The sequence below is a fragment of the Mesoplodon bidens genome, assembly GCF_964165515.1.
Source record: "Mesoplodon bidens genome assembly, chromosome: 2".
NCBI classification, from domain to species: Eukaryota; Metazoa; Chordata; class Mammalia; order Artiodactyla; family Ziphiidae; genus Mesoplodon; species Mesoplodon bidens.
The window spans coordinates 74,450,599-74,466,762 of NC_138177.1; the positions used below are offsets into that span (position 1 = coordinate 74,450,599).

The following is a 16,164-nucleotide window of genomic DNA, read 5'->3' on the forward strand; positions in this document are numbered from 1 at the left end:
ATGGTGCTGAGGTAGCCTATCTGTCCTGTGTTGGCAGTAGTGATATTCCAGCCTAGGCCCTCATAGCCCCCAGCTTTCTTTCTGGAGCTGCCTGCTGAGAGAAGCACCTGAACCAAGAACTGCCAGGGCCTGGACTTGACCTTTAATGAAGAGGGAACTTGGCATCGATGTTAAATCCTTTCCTATCACCTCTATCTACTGACTGCGAGAGGCTGCACAGAAGCTAAGGCCTCCAACTTAGCCTCCCACCACACTGCAGTCCCCCAGCCAGGCTGCTACCAGCTATTCAGTTCAGACATCAAATAGGAAATAAACTCAAAGAATATAAACACAAGAGCTGCCAACGCAAGTTAAGAAGGTAGAACTGGAACAAGATCCATGCCATGCATGTTCCACTCTCCACCAATACCTGACTGCTCTCTCCTTAACTAAGTTCTCGTGTTTAGCTCCACCTACTAAGAAGTCCCAGAGAGCTGGTCCTAACTCTTTGAACCTGCCTGCCAGCAGTGACAGCGGCTGCTCAGCTCATGCCTTCCCAGAGCAGGTTTCTGATGTGTTCAAGACTCAGTTTCCACTACCACCTTCTCCAGCATCCCCACCTCCCACCTCTCAGCCCATGGAGATGTAGGAACAGCAGAATCTCCAACCCACCCTGAGGTTTCTGTTCCAGTGACAGAATTAACTCCAAATAAACCCTTAGGAAACACTCTCCTGTTTTAAGCTGAAGCCTAAAACAGTGCATTAGGAACAGTCCTCATCAGTAACTCCTACCTGAAACTTCTGCAGTACAGAAAGTATTTTGTAAGATAATCACCCTTTTAGGGAGAAGGATTAAAGCAGTAAGAGGTCACAGATTCTTCCACCATACTCTGACCTGGCTCAAGGCCTCTGAATGAGTCACTACCTGATAGTTCCTCACTTGCCTAAAACTGACTGTATCTTCCTAATTCCCGTCTCCACCCCCTTTGTCTGAAAAGGTCTGACCTGGGGGCCTGCCAGCCTAGGAGGCTCCCAGGTAGGGGATGTACTTGGAAACCTCCAGCATGTGCACATAATCCTGGTGCAGCTATCAACCAACTATGAGATCCAAGGTGAGGGCCTGGGGCCACCCTCATGGGGCTGTCATAGAGCAAAAAGAAGACAAGGTACTCTAGTCCCTTGTCATGTCTGGATGGCCAAACTCATGACATAATAAGCATTTATAACACACAGCCCTGTGGCCTCTCACTGCCAGGTCAGGCAAAGAGCTAGAAATACCACAGGGCCCTGCCCCCTTCACTGAAGTTTACTGATGTACCCTAGCTGATTCAGATCTCACCCAAAACACAAATAAAACCAGCAGGCAAGATGAATTTGCACTGAGATGACTAAATAAGATTTTAATTGTATGTATAAAAACCCACGTGAGAGAAAACTAAACCTTAACCCCAACCTTTCACTGCCATCTTTGCCAACACTTTCTTTAAAATAGAGGGGCTGGGCTCGATCACATTACTGGTTAACAACACCAGATTGGAGACATTCATTTGTCTTCAAGGATCTCAATGATAAATTCAGTATGAAAATGAAATGCTAAATTTTTTTTAAAGATGCTTTTGATGTGAACCATTTTTAAAGTCTTTATTGAATTTGTTACAATATTGCTTCCGCAAGGCATGAGGGATCTCCGCTCCCCGACCAGGGATCGAACCTGCACCCCCTGCATTGGAAGGCGAAGTCTTAACCACTGAACCACCAGGGAAGTCCCTGAAATGCCAATTTAACTCAACAATGTCCCAGCCCAGAAATGGCCTGGGAAACCAAGGGCATCGGTTCCCAAGGCCATTCACCAACTTGTGAATACTTGCTGCCCTACCACCCACCCTCACCCCAGATCCTGCTCCAGTTGGCATCAGGAGTACAAATACATCAGGTTGCCATGCCCATAAGTCCTTCCCCTGAGGTTAATTCAAACAGCTAGGCCAGGGGATCATGGGCATACGTTCTTATTCCTGGGAATGATTTTCCCTTGGTTTTCCTTGAACAAAGGACAATGTGTCTGACCTCCAGGTTTCTTACAGGTACACTGGGAGTGGTTTGGGGGAAGAGAACAAAGCCACCAGTTTCACATGGCTTTTTGAGAGGATTAAATGAAATGTGTCTGGGACTTCCCTGGTGGTCCAGTGATAAAGAATCCACCTTCCAGGAGGGAAATGGAAGCTGGGGCAAAGTGAGAGAGTAGTACTGACATATACACACTACCAAATGTAAAATGGATGGCCAGTGGGAAGCTGCTGCATATTACAGGGAGATCAGCTCGATGCTTTGCGACAGCCTAGAGGGTGGGATAGGGAGGGTGGGAGGGAGCGCAAGAGGTAGGGGATATGGGGATATATGTATACATATAGCTGATTCACTTTGTTCTGCAGCAGAAAGTAACACAACATTGTAAAGCAATTATACTCCAATAAAGATATTAAAAAAAAAAAAAAAAGAATCTGCCTTCCAATGCAGGGGACGCAGGTTCAATCCCTGGTCGGGGAGCGAAGATCCCACATGCCGCAGGGCAACTAAGCCTGCACGCCACAACTACTGAGCTGGAGCGCCTCAACTAGAGAAGAGAAAACCCGCATGCTACAACTAGAGAGAAGCCCGCGCACCACAATGAAGATCCCGTGTGCCGCAACGAAGACCAGACACAGCCAAGAAAAAACAAATAAATAAATGAAATGTGTCTGGATACAGCCGAACACAATGCTGGACACAGAGCATGTCTGTTTCCTTCCACACTCCTTTTGTTCAAGGAAGGGGCAAGGAGAACAGTGAATTCCCCCCTCTCCAAGCTCCTCTATGTCGGTGTCATGCAGTTAATGCCAGATACCAGACATATGTTTCTAAACCATCATGCAAGACTCAAGGACAAAGAAAGTGGAAATCTAGAGAGGCAAAAGACAGGATTTTGCTCCTTTCTTACAGAAAGAATGGAATCCAAAGAGATCATCCTGCTCAGTCCCTCGCCTCAGGAAGGACTTCTCTTAAACCATTCCACATAAAGGAGACTCTTCTATTTGTGAAGAACCCCAGACTAATTTTCATACGGTATTCCTCAGAAGCCTGACTCCAGTGTACTCTTTTTTTTTTTTTTCTTTTTTTGCGGTACACGGGCCTCTCACTGTTGTGGCCTCTCCTGTTGCGGAGCACAGGCTCCGGATGCACAGGCTCAGCAGCCATGGCTCACGGGCCCACCTGCTCCGCAGCATGTGGGATCTTCCCGGAGCGGGGCACAAACCCGTGTCCCCTGCATCGGCAGGCGGACTCTCAACCACTGCGCCACCAGGGAAGCCCTCCAGTGTACTCTTAATCACTACCTTATTACTGCCTCACCTAACATTAAGCTGTCTTACTTATTTATTTACTTATTTATCTACCTATCTATCTATTTATCTATTGGCTGCCCTGTGTGGCTTTCAGGAACCTGGGCCACAGCAGTGAAAGTCCAGAATCCTAACCACGAGGCCACCAGGGAACTCCCAAGCTGTCTAATTTAAATCCTACTTGCTGCAATGTTAAACCTGGTTTCTGTCCACCTGCATTGATAAAACCTGCAAACTACAAGTCATGCTCTTCTGGATAAGAACTCTCAACAGACTTGCTTATATTTGTGCTCTTCTCTGGATTAAATCCCAACTCTTTTAGCCTTGACTCATAAATCTACAGTTATTTTTTTAAAGTCTTTATTGAATTTGTTACAATATTGCTTCTGTTTTATGTTTTGGCTTTTTGGCTGCCAGGCATGTGGGATCTCAGCTCCCCGCCCAGGGATCCAACCCACACCCCCTGCATTGGAAGGTGCAGTCTCAATCACTGGACCGCCTGGGAAGCCCCTAAGTCTACAATTTAAAACTCTTTAAATGCTTTTTCACTCTCACAACTGCCTTTTCTTGCCTTTTAGCTTCAGAATCTGGAAAAAGAGAAAGGACTTTAGTCAGAGTGACCAATTTACTGAGTGAAAAGGGAGTTGCAACTATATTTGGAGAACAAGATGATCTAGCCCTGGTCAAAGGGTGTGGTACTATTCCAGTTAAATCATAAGTTCTACCATATTCTCAGATCATATCTGAGAAGGGAGTGTGGGTCCAGAGAAGGGAGTCTTACCTTCTGGGCTTGGGCAGGTTCGGTGAGGACAAGCGTGAAGAGGCCCAGGCAGATTTCCTCGTGCTGGGGGGGGCCTTTGCATACCTGGGATATGAGGAAAGAAAAAACTAGCTGTCACTCACAGGAGGGAAGTTCTTGAGCACAGCTGCTCCCAGAAAATTTGGGACTCTTGAGTGACCTGCAAAGGAGAATCATCGACTCTTAAATCTGATGATCTCTTTCTCCTAAAAGTGATGGGGCATCTGTTTTAGGAGAGAGGTGGAGGGAAAGGATGGACCCATACTGCTTTCTCCAAGGCTTGATGAAGGATAGAGGCAGAAAATAAAGAGGGTTTAAAATGAGAACAAAACAAAACAAAACCCTACTCCACACCTTTACCAGACCTTAACAGCCTTTAGTAGAAAGGGAGCTGCTAAGAGTCATTCATGGATTAACAAGTGCACCTACCAAGTCAAGACCTTGGGCAAATCATTGAACCTCTGATATTTGTAAGGTGAAGACATAATAAGAATAATTACTACTAATAAGTAAGAAATATTTACTGAACATTCACTATGTGCCAGAAACTACTCTAAATCCTTTACATGTATTACTTTGAATCCTTTCAACCTCACAGACTGATTAAGAAATGTAAAAGATCAAATATGTGAGAATGATTTACAAAGAAAAAAGCCACCACAGAACTATGAGTTATTTTTTAAAGTTGTTATTCAAAGACACCTAAGGCTCCAACAGATGGGATTCCCACATTAAGAAAGAAAGAGAGGAGAGGGGGGTGGTGGTGGGATGAACTGGGAGATTGGGATTGACATATATACACTAATATGTATAAATAGATAACTAATAAGAACCTGCCGTATAAAAAATAAATAAATAAAAGAAAGAAAGAGAGGAGTTGGGAAGCCTCGTTCAGGAAACCAAGACCTTAACTTCAACCCCCTAGTTCTTAACCACTGAAGTCTTTCCATCTTTCTTTTTTTTTTTCTTTCCATCTTTTTGTTCATGTCTTTAAGCTTTCAAAGAAGCAGAAATGGGTACGGGGAGGGTATTATACTCACGTAGGCATTGAGGGCGTCATTGGCTTCTCTCTCTGAGACACCAGTAGTCATCGATGTCACAATGCTCATACATCTTTCCAACCTCTGTGAAGGGGTGAGAAAAAATTCAGAGTGCTCCATACCACCACCTGTGATGTATTTCTGGCCCCCAATAAAGCTTTTAAAAATTTAAATCTCATCACGTCTCTAGACCTAACTACCAGTTTACAAGTCAAGTCACCATGAGGATATCATCAGCCAAGTCCAGAATGTATAAATCATGACAGGCTTCCTGATTTCTTTAACATTTAAATTGCAAGGAAAAAAGCAGGGAGGGAGAACCCCATGTATTAAAAGAAGTTTAAGGGAATTCCCTGGCAGTCCAGTGGTTAGGATTCTGTGCTTTCACTGCCGGGGCCTGGGTTCGATCCCTGGTAGGGGAACTAAGATCCCACAAACCACAAGGCGTGGCCAAAAAAAAAAAAGAGGCTTAAGATTTCAACCCCTTGAATAAAATAAGAATCCATGAGTCCATGCTGATAGATAGAGATGTACATACATGATAAATAAAGAAGGGAAAGCTCTTTCTTACAGTGGAATGCCAACTAAAAATGCAGAAGGAATGACAGGAATAATAATTGATTCAGGCAAATATCATCAATGAATGCTAAAACCAGAGGCAAAACTTTCACAAGAGAATATTTACATAGGTTCAAAATACTAATTACAAAGAGAAAATAACTGTAGGAAATCCTGAAGGATACCACCTTAACCAAGTTATCAGTTAATATCCCAAATAACAAGACAAACTGACAGCTGACATACGCACCTCTGATATGGTGCACTGAAAAGGCTAAACATCACTTCTATGGTTTTCTTGCCCCAAATGAATAATCTCAGTCTAATCATGAAGAAATTTCGACAACCCAAATTGAGAGAGATTTATAAAATAACTGGCCTGTCAAAGTGTTTAAGGTGAAGGACAGAGATAGGACTGAGAATTAAAGAGATAGTACACCTAAATGCAATGTGTGATCCTGGACTGCTATAATGGACATTATTGGGACAACTGGTAAAATATGAATATGTACTTTAAGAGTAACGTATCGGGCTTCCCTGGTGGCGCAGTGGTTGAGAGTCCGCCTGCCGATGCTGGGGACGCGGGTTCGCGCCCCGGTCCGGGAAAATCCCACATGCCGCGGAGAGGCTGGGCCCGTGAGCCATGGCCGCTGAGCCTGCACGTCCGGAGCCTGTGCTCCGCAACGGGAGAGGCCGCAACAGTGACAGGCCCGCGTACCGCAAAGAAAAAAACAAAAAGGTAACGTATCGATGTTAAATGTTACGACTTAGATAATAAAACGGGGATTATGTAACAGAGGATCCTTGTTCTTAGGGAATACTATACTCCCGGAAGTATTTAAATCTTAAGTGGCATTGCGGCTGCAACTTACTCTCAAAATAGGGCTATCCCTGGCGCAGTGGTTGAGAGTCTGCCTGCCGATGCAGGGGACACGGGTCCGTGCCCCGGTCCGGGAAGATCCCACATGCCGTGGAGAGGCTGGGCCCGTGAGCCATGGCCGCTGAGCCTGCGCGTCCGGAGCCTGTGCTCCGCAACGGGAGAGGCCGCAACAGTGACAGGCCCGCGTACCGCAAAGAAAAAAAAAAAAAGGTAACGTATCGATGTTAAATGTTACGACTTAGATAATAAAACGGGGATTATGTAACAGAGGATCCTTGTTCTTAGGGAATACTATACTCCCGGAAGTATTTAAATCTTAAGTGGCATTGCGGCTGCAACTTACTCTCAAAATAGGGCTATCCCTGGTGGCGGCGCAGTGGTTGAGAGTCTGCCTGCCGATGCAGGGGACACGGGTCCGTGCCCCGGTCCGGGAAGATCCCACATGCCGTGGAGCGGCTGGGCCCGTGAGCCATGGCCACTGAGCCTGCGCGTCCGGAGCCTCTGTTCCGCAGCGGGAGAGGCCACAACAGCGAGAGGCCCGCGTACCGCAAAAAAAAAAAAAAAAAAGTTAAAATAATAATATGTAGGGCCTCCCTGGTGGCGCAGTGGTTGAGAGTCCGCCTGCCGATGCAGGGGATACGGGTTCGTGCCCCGGTCTGGGAGGATCCCATATGCCGCGGAGCGGCTGGGCCCGTGTGCCATGGCCGCTGGGCCTGCGCGTCCGGAGCCTGTGCTCCGCAGCGGGAGAGGCCACAATAGTGAGAGGCCCGCATACCGCAAAAAAAAAAAAAAAAAATAATAATAATATGTATATAGAGAGATAATGAAAAAGCAAATGCAGCAAATGTTAACAATTGGTGAATCTGGGTGAAGAGTATATGAGAGTTCTATGTCTTACAATTTTTCTCTAAGCTTGAAATTATTTTAAAATAGTTATTAAAAAATTAAAGGGATACATCAACTGAATGCAACAAATGTGTAATCCTTGTTTGATTACTGATCTGAAAAACCAATTATAAAAAGAATTTATGGGAATTCCCTGGTGGTCCAGTGGTTAGGATTCTGCACTTTCACTGTTGTGGGCCCAGGTTCAATCCCTGGTTGGGGAACTAAGATCCAGCAAGCCGTGCCACAGGGGAAAAAAAACAAAAAAACCCAATAAAGCACCTGAGGAACTTAAGGAAAAAACCTTAAAAAAAAAATTTATGAGACAGTCAGTTTGAACAATGAGTATATTATTACATTGAGGAATTATTGTTAATATTTTTAGGTATGATACTGTGGCTATGTTAAAAAGAAAAAAGTCCATCTCTCACAGACATACATATGAAATACCTACAGATGAAATGATACAGCTTGGATTTGCTTCAAAATAATCCAGAGGAGACTAAAGGGAGATAAAACAAGATTGCCATGTACTGATAAGTACTGAAGCAGAGTGATGGCTCCAGGGCAATTATACTATTCTATTTTTTTTATGTTTGAAATGTCCCTCCAAAAAGATAAAAACAAACTTAAAAAAAAATGAGTGTAGGAAAAAAAAGGACTAATGAAGAACAAAAGGCCAAACTAAAACCCTCCTGGGCCTCTAGTCAAACAAAGGTGGGGAGAGCTGCATTAAAGTCCATCCAAGGACTATTCTTAATTACAAAGGCTAACTCTAAGACAGCATGTGCTCAATCTTCTAAGGAGATCTTAAGTCACTGATCCTGTTCCAAAGCATTTAATACTAAACACTGAGGAAATATTGACAAGATGTATGGCATTTAAGTCAGTGAGCCTCTCCATTATTACCACCTAAACTACTTCCTGAGTCTTTTAAAATTTTATCTTGAGGATTAACCCCAAAACTGTTTAAGAAAACCAGTTCCCAATTCCCAGTGATAATGATGCTAGCAAAACAGGGACAAAGGCAGACAATTTACCTCCCCCAATCCTAAAGGTCATCACAAAACATCTTGTTGAGAACTACCACGTTGTCAAGAACCGACAAATAAGGGCAACAGGAAAGAGGTCTAGGAATGAAAGACCACCATGTTTCTCCTTTGACCATCATCCTGAGTTTGCCTATGTCTGTCCCTACCTAAGAGCAAAGCAGAACTGAGTGTTAAGACAAGGAGCTCCCATAGCCACAAAAATTCAACCTAAATTAGGCCTAAAGCCACCCAGGTTTGACAACGTCACTACCCAGCATCAGGTCTGACTATCCTCCAAATTAGGTCAGATAAGCGTGCTTAGCCTTAATCAACAGCACCTGCGTACTTGTGTAAAGGAGCTGTGAGATCACAGGAAAGCTGAGCTGTAAATCTCACAACCCACCTCTCCCACAAACTCTGAGATCCATCATTACCTAGCCCAGCTCCTATATGATAGGGGGAGGGAGGAAAAAAACCTCAGGTTGTATTTTCTCTTTTTAAATCTTATCCCCCTCCTCCTAAGATAGTTATCAATGAGTGGAGGACCAGTTCCTCCAGTCATTGCTAAATCCAGGGTGTTCTTGCTGGGAGCTCTGGGAGGCCTTACTTATCCGGCCTGGGTTAACAAACTGTTTCAGAGTGGAGGGAGACGGTGAGCAAGCAGCAGCACAGCACCCTAAAACCCTAGATATTACTTCCTACTAAAAGGAAGGAATCTCTGTTGAATCAACAGAGATGCGAGGGAAGTCAAAAGAGCAGCTGGCTGAGGAGCCAACTGACAAGCAAGGAAGAGAGGGTCCCTCCACCACTGGCAAGCCTTAGGCTAATCTTAGGTGAGTTACCTAACTTACCAAGACTTATTTAATCCTTTACTTATAATACCCTGGTTTTCTCACCTGAAAAATAGAGACAAAGCCTATATCACAAGGTTGCTCTGAGGATTAAACACGATAACATACGTGAAAGCACTTAGCAGGTAGCCTCAGTTGAATTAGACTATTCCATCTGTGAAAAAGCTCAGCGATCACACAACTAAGTCCATGAGGACCAGACTGCCCCCAACGCCCCCTGCCACTACTTATAATGGCATGCCCTCAAAGATCTCTGAAAACAGCCCTCCTGGGCTTCCCTCGTGGCGCAGTGGTTGAGAGTCTGCCTGCCAATGCAGAGGACATGAGTTCGTGCCCCGGTCCGGGAGGATCCCACATGCCACGGAGCGGCTGGGCCCGTGAGCCATGGCCACTGGGCCTGCACGTCCGGAGCCTGTGCCCTGCAACGGGAGAGGCCACAACAGTGAGAGGCCCGTGTACCGCAAAAAAACAAACAAACAAAAACTGAGCCCTCCTACTACAGGACATGGGTAAGCCCCTGACCAGGCTGCAAAGCTTCCTCTCCTACTTTTGCCTTCTATGAGAGAAGAGTAACGGGAGAGGGGAGGAGGCCTGACGGATGGACCCTGCACCAAGATCCTCACACAAAGCTGGATACACAGCCCTATGGGCTGGCCTAGTTTCTAGCTATGATGTAACACAGAGACCTTGGACTAAACCAGGTTTCTCTACGCCCCTCCTCGATACTCTAAGCTCCACTCAGACGCCTGAGTTAACTCTATGGGTCACTGCCCAGTCAAGAAATAAAAGTGGCCTCTTGGAACAGTGAGGCCCAGCTAAGGATGTAGAAAGTGGGAGAGTCCAGAATTTGGAGGCGTGGATAAAAGCAATGAGGAAAGAAATGTGAGGGTCAGTCCTTCCTAGGCAATAGAAGTATATAAAAGATGCTGCTCTTTCTGAACTACAGAAACTACTTTTCCAGAGATGGGAGAACTAATTACAAATCATTCAGAATGATTGAAGGACCACATCCCCTCAAAGAGGGCTGCAGGAAGCCAGATCCCTACAACCAAGTAGCAGTACCCCTCTCACCCCCCGTCTCCAGAGGCCCGTTGTAAAGATGGAATCACACACGCAGCTGCCAACAATTGCTGGCAGAATGACTCTGTTCAGAATAAGCCCTTCACAACGGCACCTCAGAGAGCTGAGTAAATATTTACCATCTCTAGGAGCTTCTAAAATAATTTTTCTAGTACTAAAATTACCTGACCATGGTTTCCATGACAGCAGCAGTAGATGGAGTGGGGGTGGAAAGTGGGGGGGTCTTCTAGTTTGCAAGTATACACCTGAAGCTGGAGACTGAAGTCTGAGGATTGCTAACCTCTCAGTTTCCCCTCCCTCGGCCAGGTGAACATACAGGTTGTTAAAAACTGTATATTGGGCTTCCCTGGTGGCTCAGTAGTTAAGAATCTGCCTACCAATGCAGGGGACACGGGTTCGAGCCCTGGTCTAGGAAGATCCCACATGCCGCGGAGCAACTAAGCCCGTGCGTCACAACTACTGAGCCTACGCTCTAGAGCCCGCGAGCCACAACTACTGAAGCCTGCACACCCAGAGCCTGTGCTCCACAAGAGAAGCCACTGCAATGAGAAGCCTGCGCACGGCAATGAAGAGTAGCCCCTGCTCGCCGCAACTAGAGAAAGCCTGCATGCAGCAACGAAGACCAACGCAGCTAAAAATAAATTAATTAATTAAAAAGAAAAACTGTATATTAAATACTGCCCCTTTATGGGAAGTCAGTGGCCTTGAGGGACTAAAATCCAAAGGTTTAAGGAAAAGAAGATATGATCTGACCTACAAAATCCCCAAGGACCCACATTAGTAAAGAACTACTAAACGAACTGGGTTCCAAGTATTCTACAACCAAGAGTCACTTTTATGTGAAACGAGGATTTAAGGGGAAAAAAATTAGAGATGACTCAAAGCCCATTCCCTGGAGAATCTTCACAGACTGGATGTGAATTACTTCTTGGAGAAAACCTGGAAGGGACATATCTCTAACCAAATGCAACCCTGAGACTTGTCCATAGCTTAAGAGGAAGTTCTAACTTGTTTGGGCCACAGCTTCTGCTTTTAGCCTGATTTCAGAGTGGACAGGGTCCTTCTCCACAGAGGAGTGACTGGGAGCTTTGAAGGCTTGTGAAACTAGGAGCTACATGTTCTAAACCCCTCCAATCTTTGGCACTATTTTCATCTCATTCCTCAAATCTGGATGGGGATGGGCAAGAATTCCCCATTCAAAGAGAAGAATAGGGCCAAAGAGAAGAAAGGATGCAACAAATGCTCCCTTGGGTAGAAGAGTCACAGTCCCTGCCTGGGATGCTCTTCACCAGTGCTTCATACTCCAGGCCTCTAAGGGCCTTTCCTCATCACTCCCAGATGTAATGACTCCAGTGTCTTCACTACCCTCGCTGGGTTTTTGTTTTTACCTTTCTTGTGAGTGTATTAACTCAGTCTTTAGATGATAAGCTCTGGAAGGCAGGCCTTGGGTCTTCCTCATTCTATTTTCCTATCAGACTCAGCACAGAGTAAGTATATATCTGGTCAGGAAGCTACTGCCTCTGTGTTCCTGGGCAATAGGTGGGCCTATGCTGGAAAACAACCAAGCCTAAACAAGCTGAGATCAGTCAACACCAGGTTTTGATAACTTCTGTGTGCAGAGATCTGTGTGGAGACCCAGAGGAAGAAACCAGTAAGTCTTGACCTTAGAGACACTCTGGTCTAGTGGGAACCACATACATGGGGTTAAAAGCAGTGGCAAGGCTTGTTGTAAAATTCAAATGCAAAGAACAAAGGGCAAAGAAGGAAAGAGGGGAGGCCAACACATTCTGGGAAACATCTATACCACAAAGGATATCGGGAAAAAAAGGAGACCCTCCCTCCCCCTTCTCTCTGGAAACAGTTGAAAGTTCACTCTCAAGACAGTCCAAAAAAGCACGAAAATAAATGCTTCCTCTCTTTTGTGGTCCCCTTCTGCCATATCATTTCGCTTACTAGCAAACATATCACTACTCAGAAGAACAGGATGCTGTGGTACAAATTAGAGCAGGACGACCTTTCCAGCAATCAGGGTGGGGAATAAACAGAGTTTCACCACCCTTGGGGTCTCTTCCCCTCCACCCAACTGGTGTAGGGATCAAAGGTAGTCAATGACTTTCTTTATACAATTCTAGAGTTTCAGTGCTAGATAGAACACAGGGCTCAATAAATACTTTGACAATGACAGTGGCCATTTCTAAAAAAGCAGATAATTTAAATTGCCAGGCAATCCTGGCAAAGTCACTTGTATTTATTTGAGGAATACATTTCTTTTAGAAGTATTGTTTATGTTCCTAATTATATCTACCTTAACTGATAAAAACAACAGCAGAAAACAAACTGATTCATCTAAATGCACACAGAATTATGGGGGAGAAGCATGATGGGAAGCCAGCCAGTCTGTGAACAGACACTTGCAATGGGTAATTCACAAAGTTGCTATCCAGCTGCTCCTTGATTCACAAAGCTCATTTTTGCATGTATGTTCCACCATCTTGTATCTGCACCAACATTTTTTTCAAATTTAAACTATGAACTCCACCTATCTGCTTGACCACCCTCTAACATCTGATACAGAGCAGTGACAAAGTTAGAAGCAGGGAAATGGCCAGTGAAGAGCCAGAGCCTAATAATTTACTCATCCTGTCCCTGGATAAACACTAAGTTGATGAATGCATTAGGTCTTACAAACAGTCCAGCAATCATGTCCCACTTCTGGGTCTCATATTCCTAAGTATGTCTTTTCATGTATAGCAGTGGAAAGGGATAAATGATCAACTCTGGATTGTCAGGGACAGGGCAAGACGAACAAGTCGGGGAGCGTCGGGTCAATTATTCAGTAATCTAAAATCCCCATTCAGGCCCACTGCATCGCCTCACCCTACCCTCTTTCTCAGCATCTACGTGTTCTCTCCTTTGTGGGTGTGCTATCTGGTTCTGAAGGAGAGTCCCCTAGGTCCCCTAGGTCCCATTCACCCCGCACCTCACCCCACTACCTAACAAAACACAACTCACTTTTCCCTAAGTCCTCACTCATTCTCAATGCCTGTTAACATCACTGGCAATTGACGGTGTCTACATGAAGTCAATACTATCTAACAGGAGGGTCCACGGTCTACTGCAAGCTCCTATCAGCCCCCCAGACACCTACACACACATACATTACTTCTCAACTCAATGTATGACCTAAGATGAAACAGGGTAAATATTAATAATAGCTGTGGCCTGTAATGGGAAAGGAATGTCAAAAGTAAATTCAGTTGATCTGGATGCTGTATCCCTTCCTCATCAACACCGCCCCCCCCCCCACCATTTTCACACTAGTGTCTGCTGTTGCTGTTTCGACCTGTCCAGGAAGTTGGCCCACACTTCCTCCTTCACGAGCAGGAAGTCTGTAGCAGTGTTTGTGCTGTCTTAGAAAACACGTGAAGGCCTCCTCCCCCACCCCCACCCCGTATTCGCTCCAGTTTCCCTCCTCAACCCCATTTCTTAACTCCCTTCCCCACCCCCCCACACCTACCTCCTCTAACTCATCCTTGGCATCCAAACTGGTTGAAAGTAGCAGCCTCCCCCCTCCTGGGGCTCCTGCTCCCGCTCCTCCTCCACCTCCCGCTGCTCCCGAAGCAGCTGCTGCTGCTGCTGCTGCTGCTGCTGCCGCCCCCTTTCCCTTCTGTAACTCCATGGCTGCAGCCGGGAGACGGGAAAAGGCCAGGGAGTGGATGGATGGGAAGTCCTAGAAAGGGGGAATTGGGGATTGCCGGGGACTGGGGGGCAAGAGGGACAAGTGGGGAGGGGAAGGAAAGGTTCCCTGGCCTCTCCACTCCTCCCTCCTCTCCGAAGGGCCGCTCCTGTGCAGGAGGCAAGGCAGACGGGCCTCCAGGTCCTGCCTCTGGAGTGGCAGTGCTGAGAAAACACCGTTAGCTCTTAAGTATGCTGGGGTAAGGGTCTGCACCCCTACGGGAAGGGTAGGAGAGGCTTCTGTCCCTGAAGAAGTGGAAGAGGAGCCCTTTCTGCCTTCTGACCCTAAGAGAAGCAGAGAAAACCCTAAGTTTCTGCCTCAGGAGGTGGGGGAAAGAGGAGTCCTGCCCCTGAAGCATGGGGTAGGAAACCTTCCTGGCTGGTGCCCCAAGGGTTGGGGAGCGAGGTTCCTTTGGTTCCGGCCCCCAGGAGTGAGGGTGAGGCAGTAAGCGCTATAGGAGGACCAGCTTCTCCCTACACCACACAGACGCGGCCATGGTGGAAGGGCGGGGGGTGGGAAGACCGACGGCGACGGCGGGGGAGAGGGAGGAATCGTGGAGGCCCGCGCCGGAAGTGAGCAGTCGCGGTCCCTGGCCTCCGCCAATAGTGGCTTCCGCGGTGGCGCTGAGTCTCGAAGGAGTATGCCGACGTCGGCCTGCTGGCCTTTTTCCGGGCTGCCAATGGTATTGAGCCGAAGAGAGACCGGACTGATGGACAACCGGTGTGCCCAGTCGCATCCCTCCTTTGCACTCGGGGGGCGGGACGGAACTACTTCCCGGAGGTGGGGCGGCTGTGAGAGATTATCAGGAAGGAGAGAGGCTGCGCCTGACTGTATCAAAGCGCGTGCGCGGCGCTGGCCTCCACCCTCTTTTCCTCCCTTATTCGGAAGCTAGGGTGGGTACGGGAACCCGGCGCTGTTCCTAGGTAGCTTTGGGAAACCCGAAGGCTAGCTATGAATTGATAGTGCATTCACTATCAGTTGGTAGGAAGTGGAGCCCTAACCCTTAAGCAGTCCCAGAGCAAGTGTCATCGGATGGTGTGCAGCCAGCTCCCGGAGCTAAGAGTACGGCACACAAGCCAGTGTATGCGTTCATGCAAATGCAGTTATCAGCTGGACGTTGCCAAAAAAAAAAAAAAAGTTCATGGACCCACTTGTGTACTAGAATCGTGCACTGATTGATTAGAATCGTGCATGGATTCATTATTAGAAAGGCTTCTGGAAGCCCTATATTGTCCTCCTGCCTTATCTGTGTTCGTGTCAGCATTTGCCCCCAGAAGCCCAGTGTGGAAGCTTGTTTTTGACATTCATTATTTTCCTCCCGTATTCAGTCATTAAAGGCTGTTTGATTTTTTTTTCTTAGAAATGTCTCTGGTGGTTTCCCTGGTGGTGCAGTGGTTAAGAATCTGCCTGCCAATGCAGGGGACACGGGTTAGAGCCCTGGTCTGGGAAGACCCCACATCCCGCAGAGCAGCTCAGTGCACCAAAACTACCCAGCCTGCGCTCTAGAGCCCACAAGCCACAACTACTGAACCTGCGTGCCACAACTACTGAAGCCCGCATGCCTACAGCCCGTGCTCTGCAACAAGAGAAGCCACTGCAATAAGCCCGCGCACCTCAATGAAGAGTAGCCCCCGCTCCACGCAACTAGATAAAGTCCGCACGCAGCAACAAAGACCTAATGCAGCCAAAAATTTAAAAAAAAAGAAATATCTCTGGAATTTATTCCTCTCTAGCCTATATATGTATATATATGGTATATCTTTAGGGGTTACAATGGATTCTAATCCATTCAACATCCTGCCACTTCTCTAATCTTACTAAACTACCCTCTCAGGCACTTTCTAAATTTCCCAAATCCTTAGTAAACCTATCTGACTCATCCCTACCTAATCAATATAGTCTCCCAAGACCTTAAATTCCTATAATTAAAAAAAAACTATGTCAGTAATAA

The 16,164-nt window shown here is 46.5% G+C and overlaps 1 protein-coding gene across 1 annotated transcript in view; it reads right to left on the reverse strand.

The window, feature by feature from the left end:
* Nucleotides 1-14,766, reverse strand: part of INTS3 (integrator complex subunit 3) — a 39,928-nt gene extending 25,162 nt beyond the window's left edge. Inside the window, exons 1-3 of the mRNA XM_081224674.1 lie at nucleotides 13,995-14,766; nucleotides 5,193-5,276; nucleotides 4,135-4,218 (exon numbers count right to left, since the gene is read on the reverse strand). Of these exons, the coding sequence (XP_081080800.1) occupies nucleotides 4,135-4,218; nucleotides 5,193-5,276; nucleotides 13,995-14,156 (330 nt within the window). The 5' untranslated portion in view covers nucleotides 14,157-14,766. The remainder of the gene's footprint in view (nucleotides 1-4,134; nucleotides 4,219-5,192; nucleotides 5,277-13,994) is intronic.
* Between the last annotated feature and the right edge of the window lie 1,398 nt (nucleotides 14,767-16,164).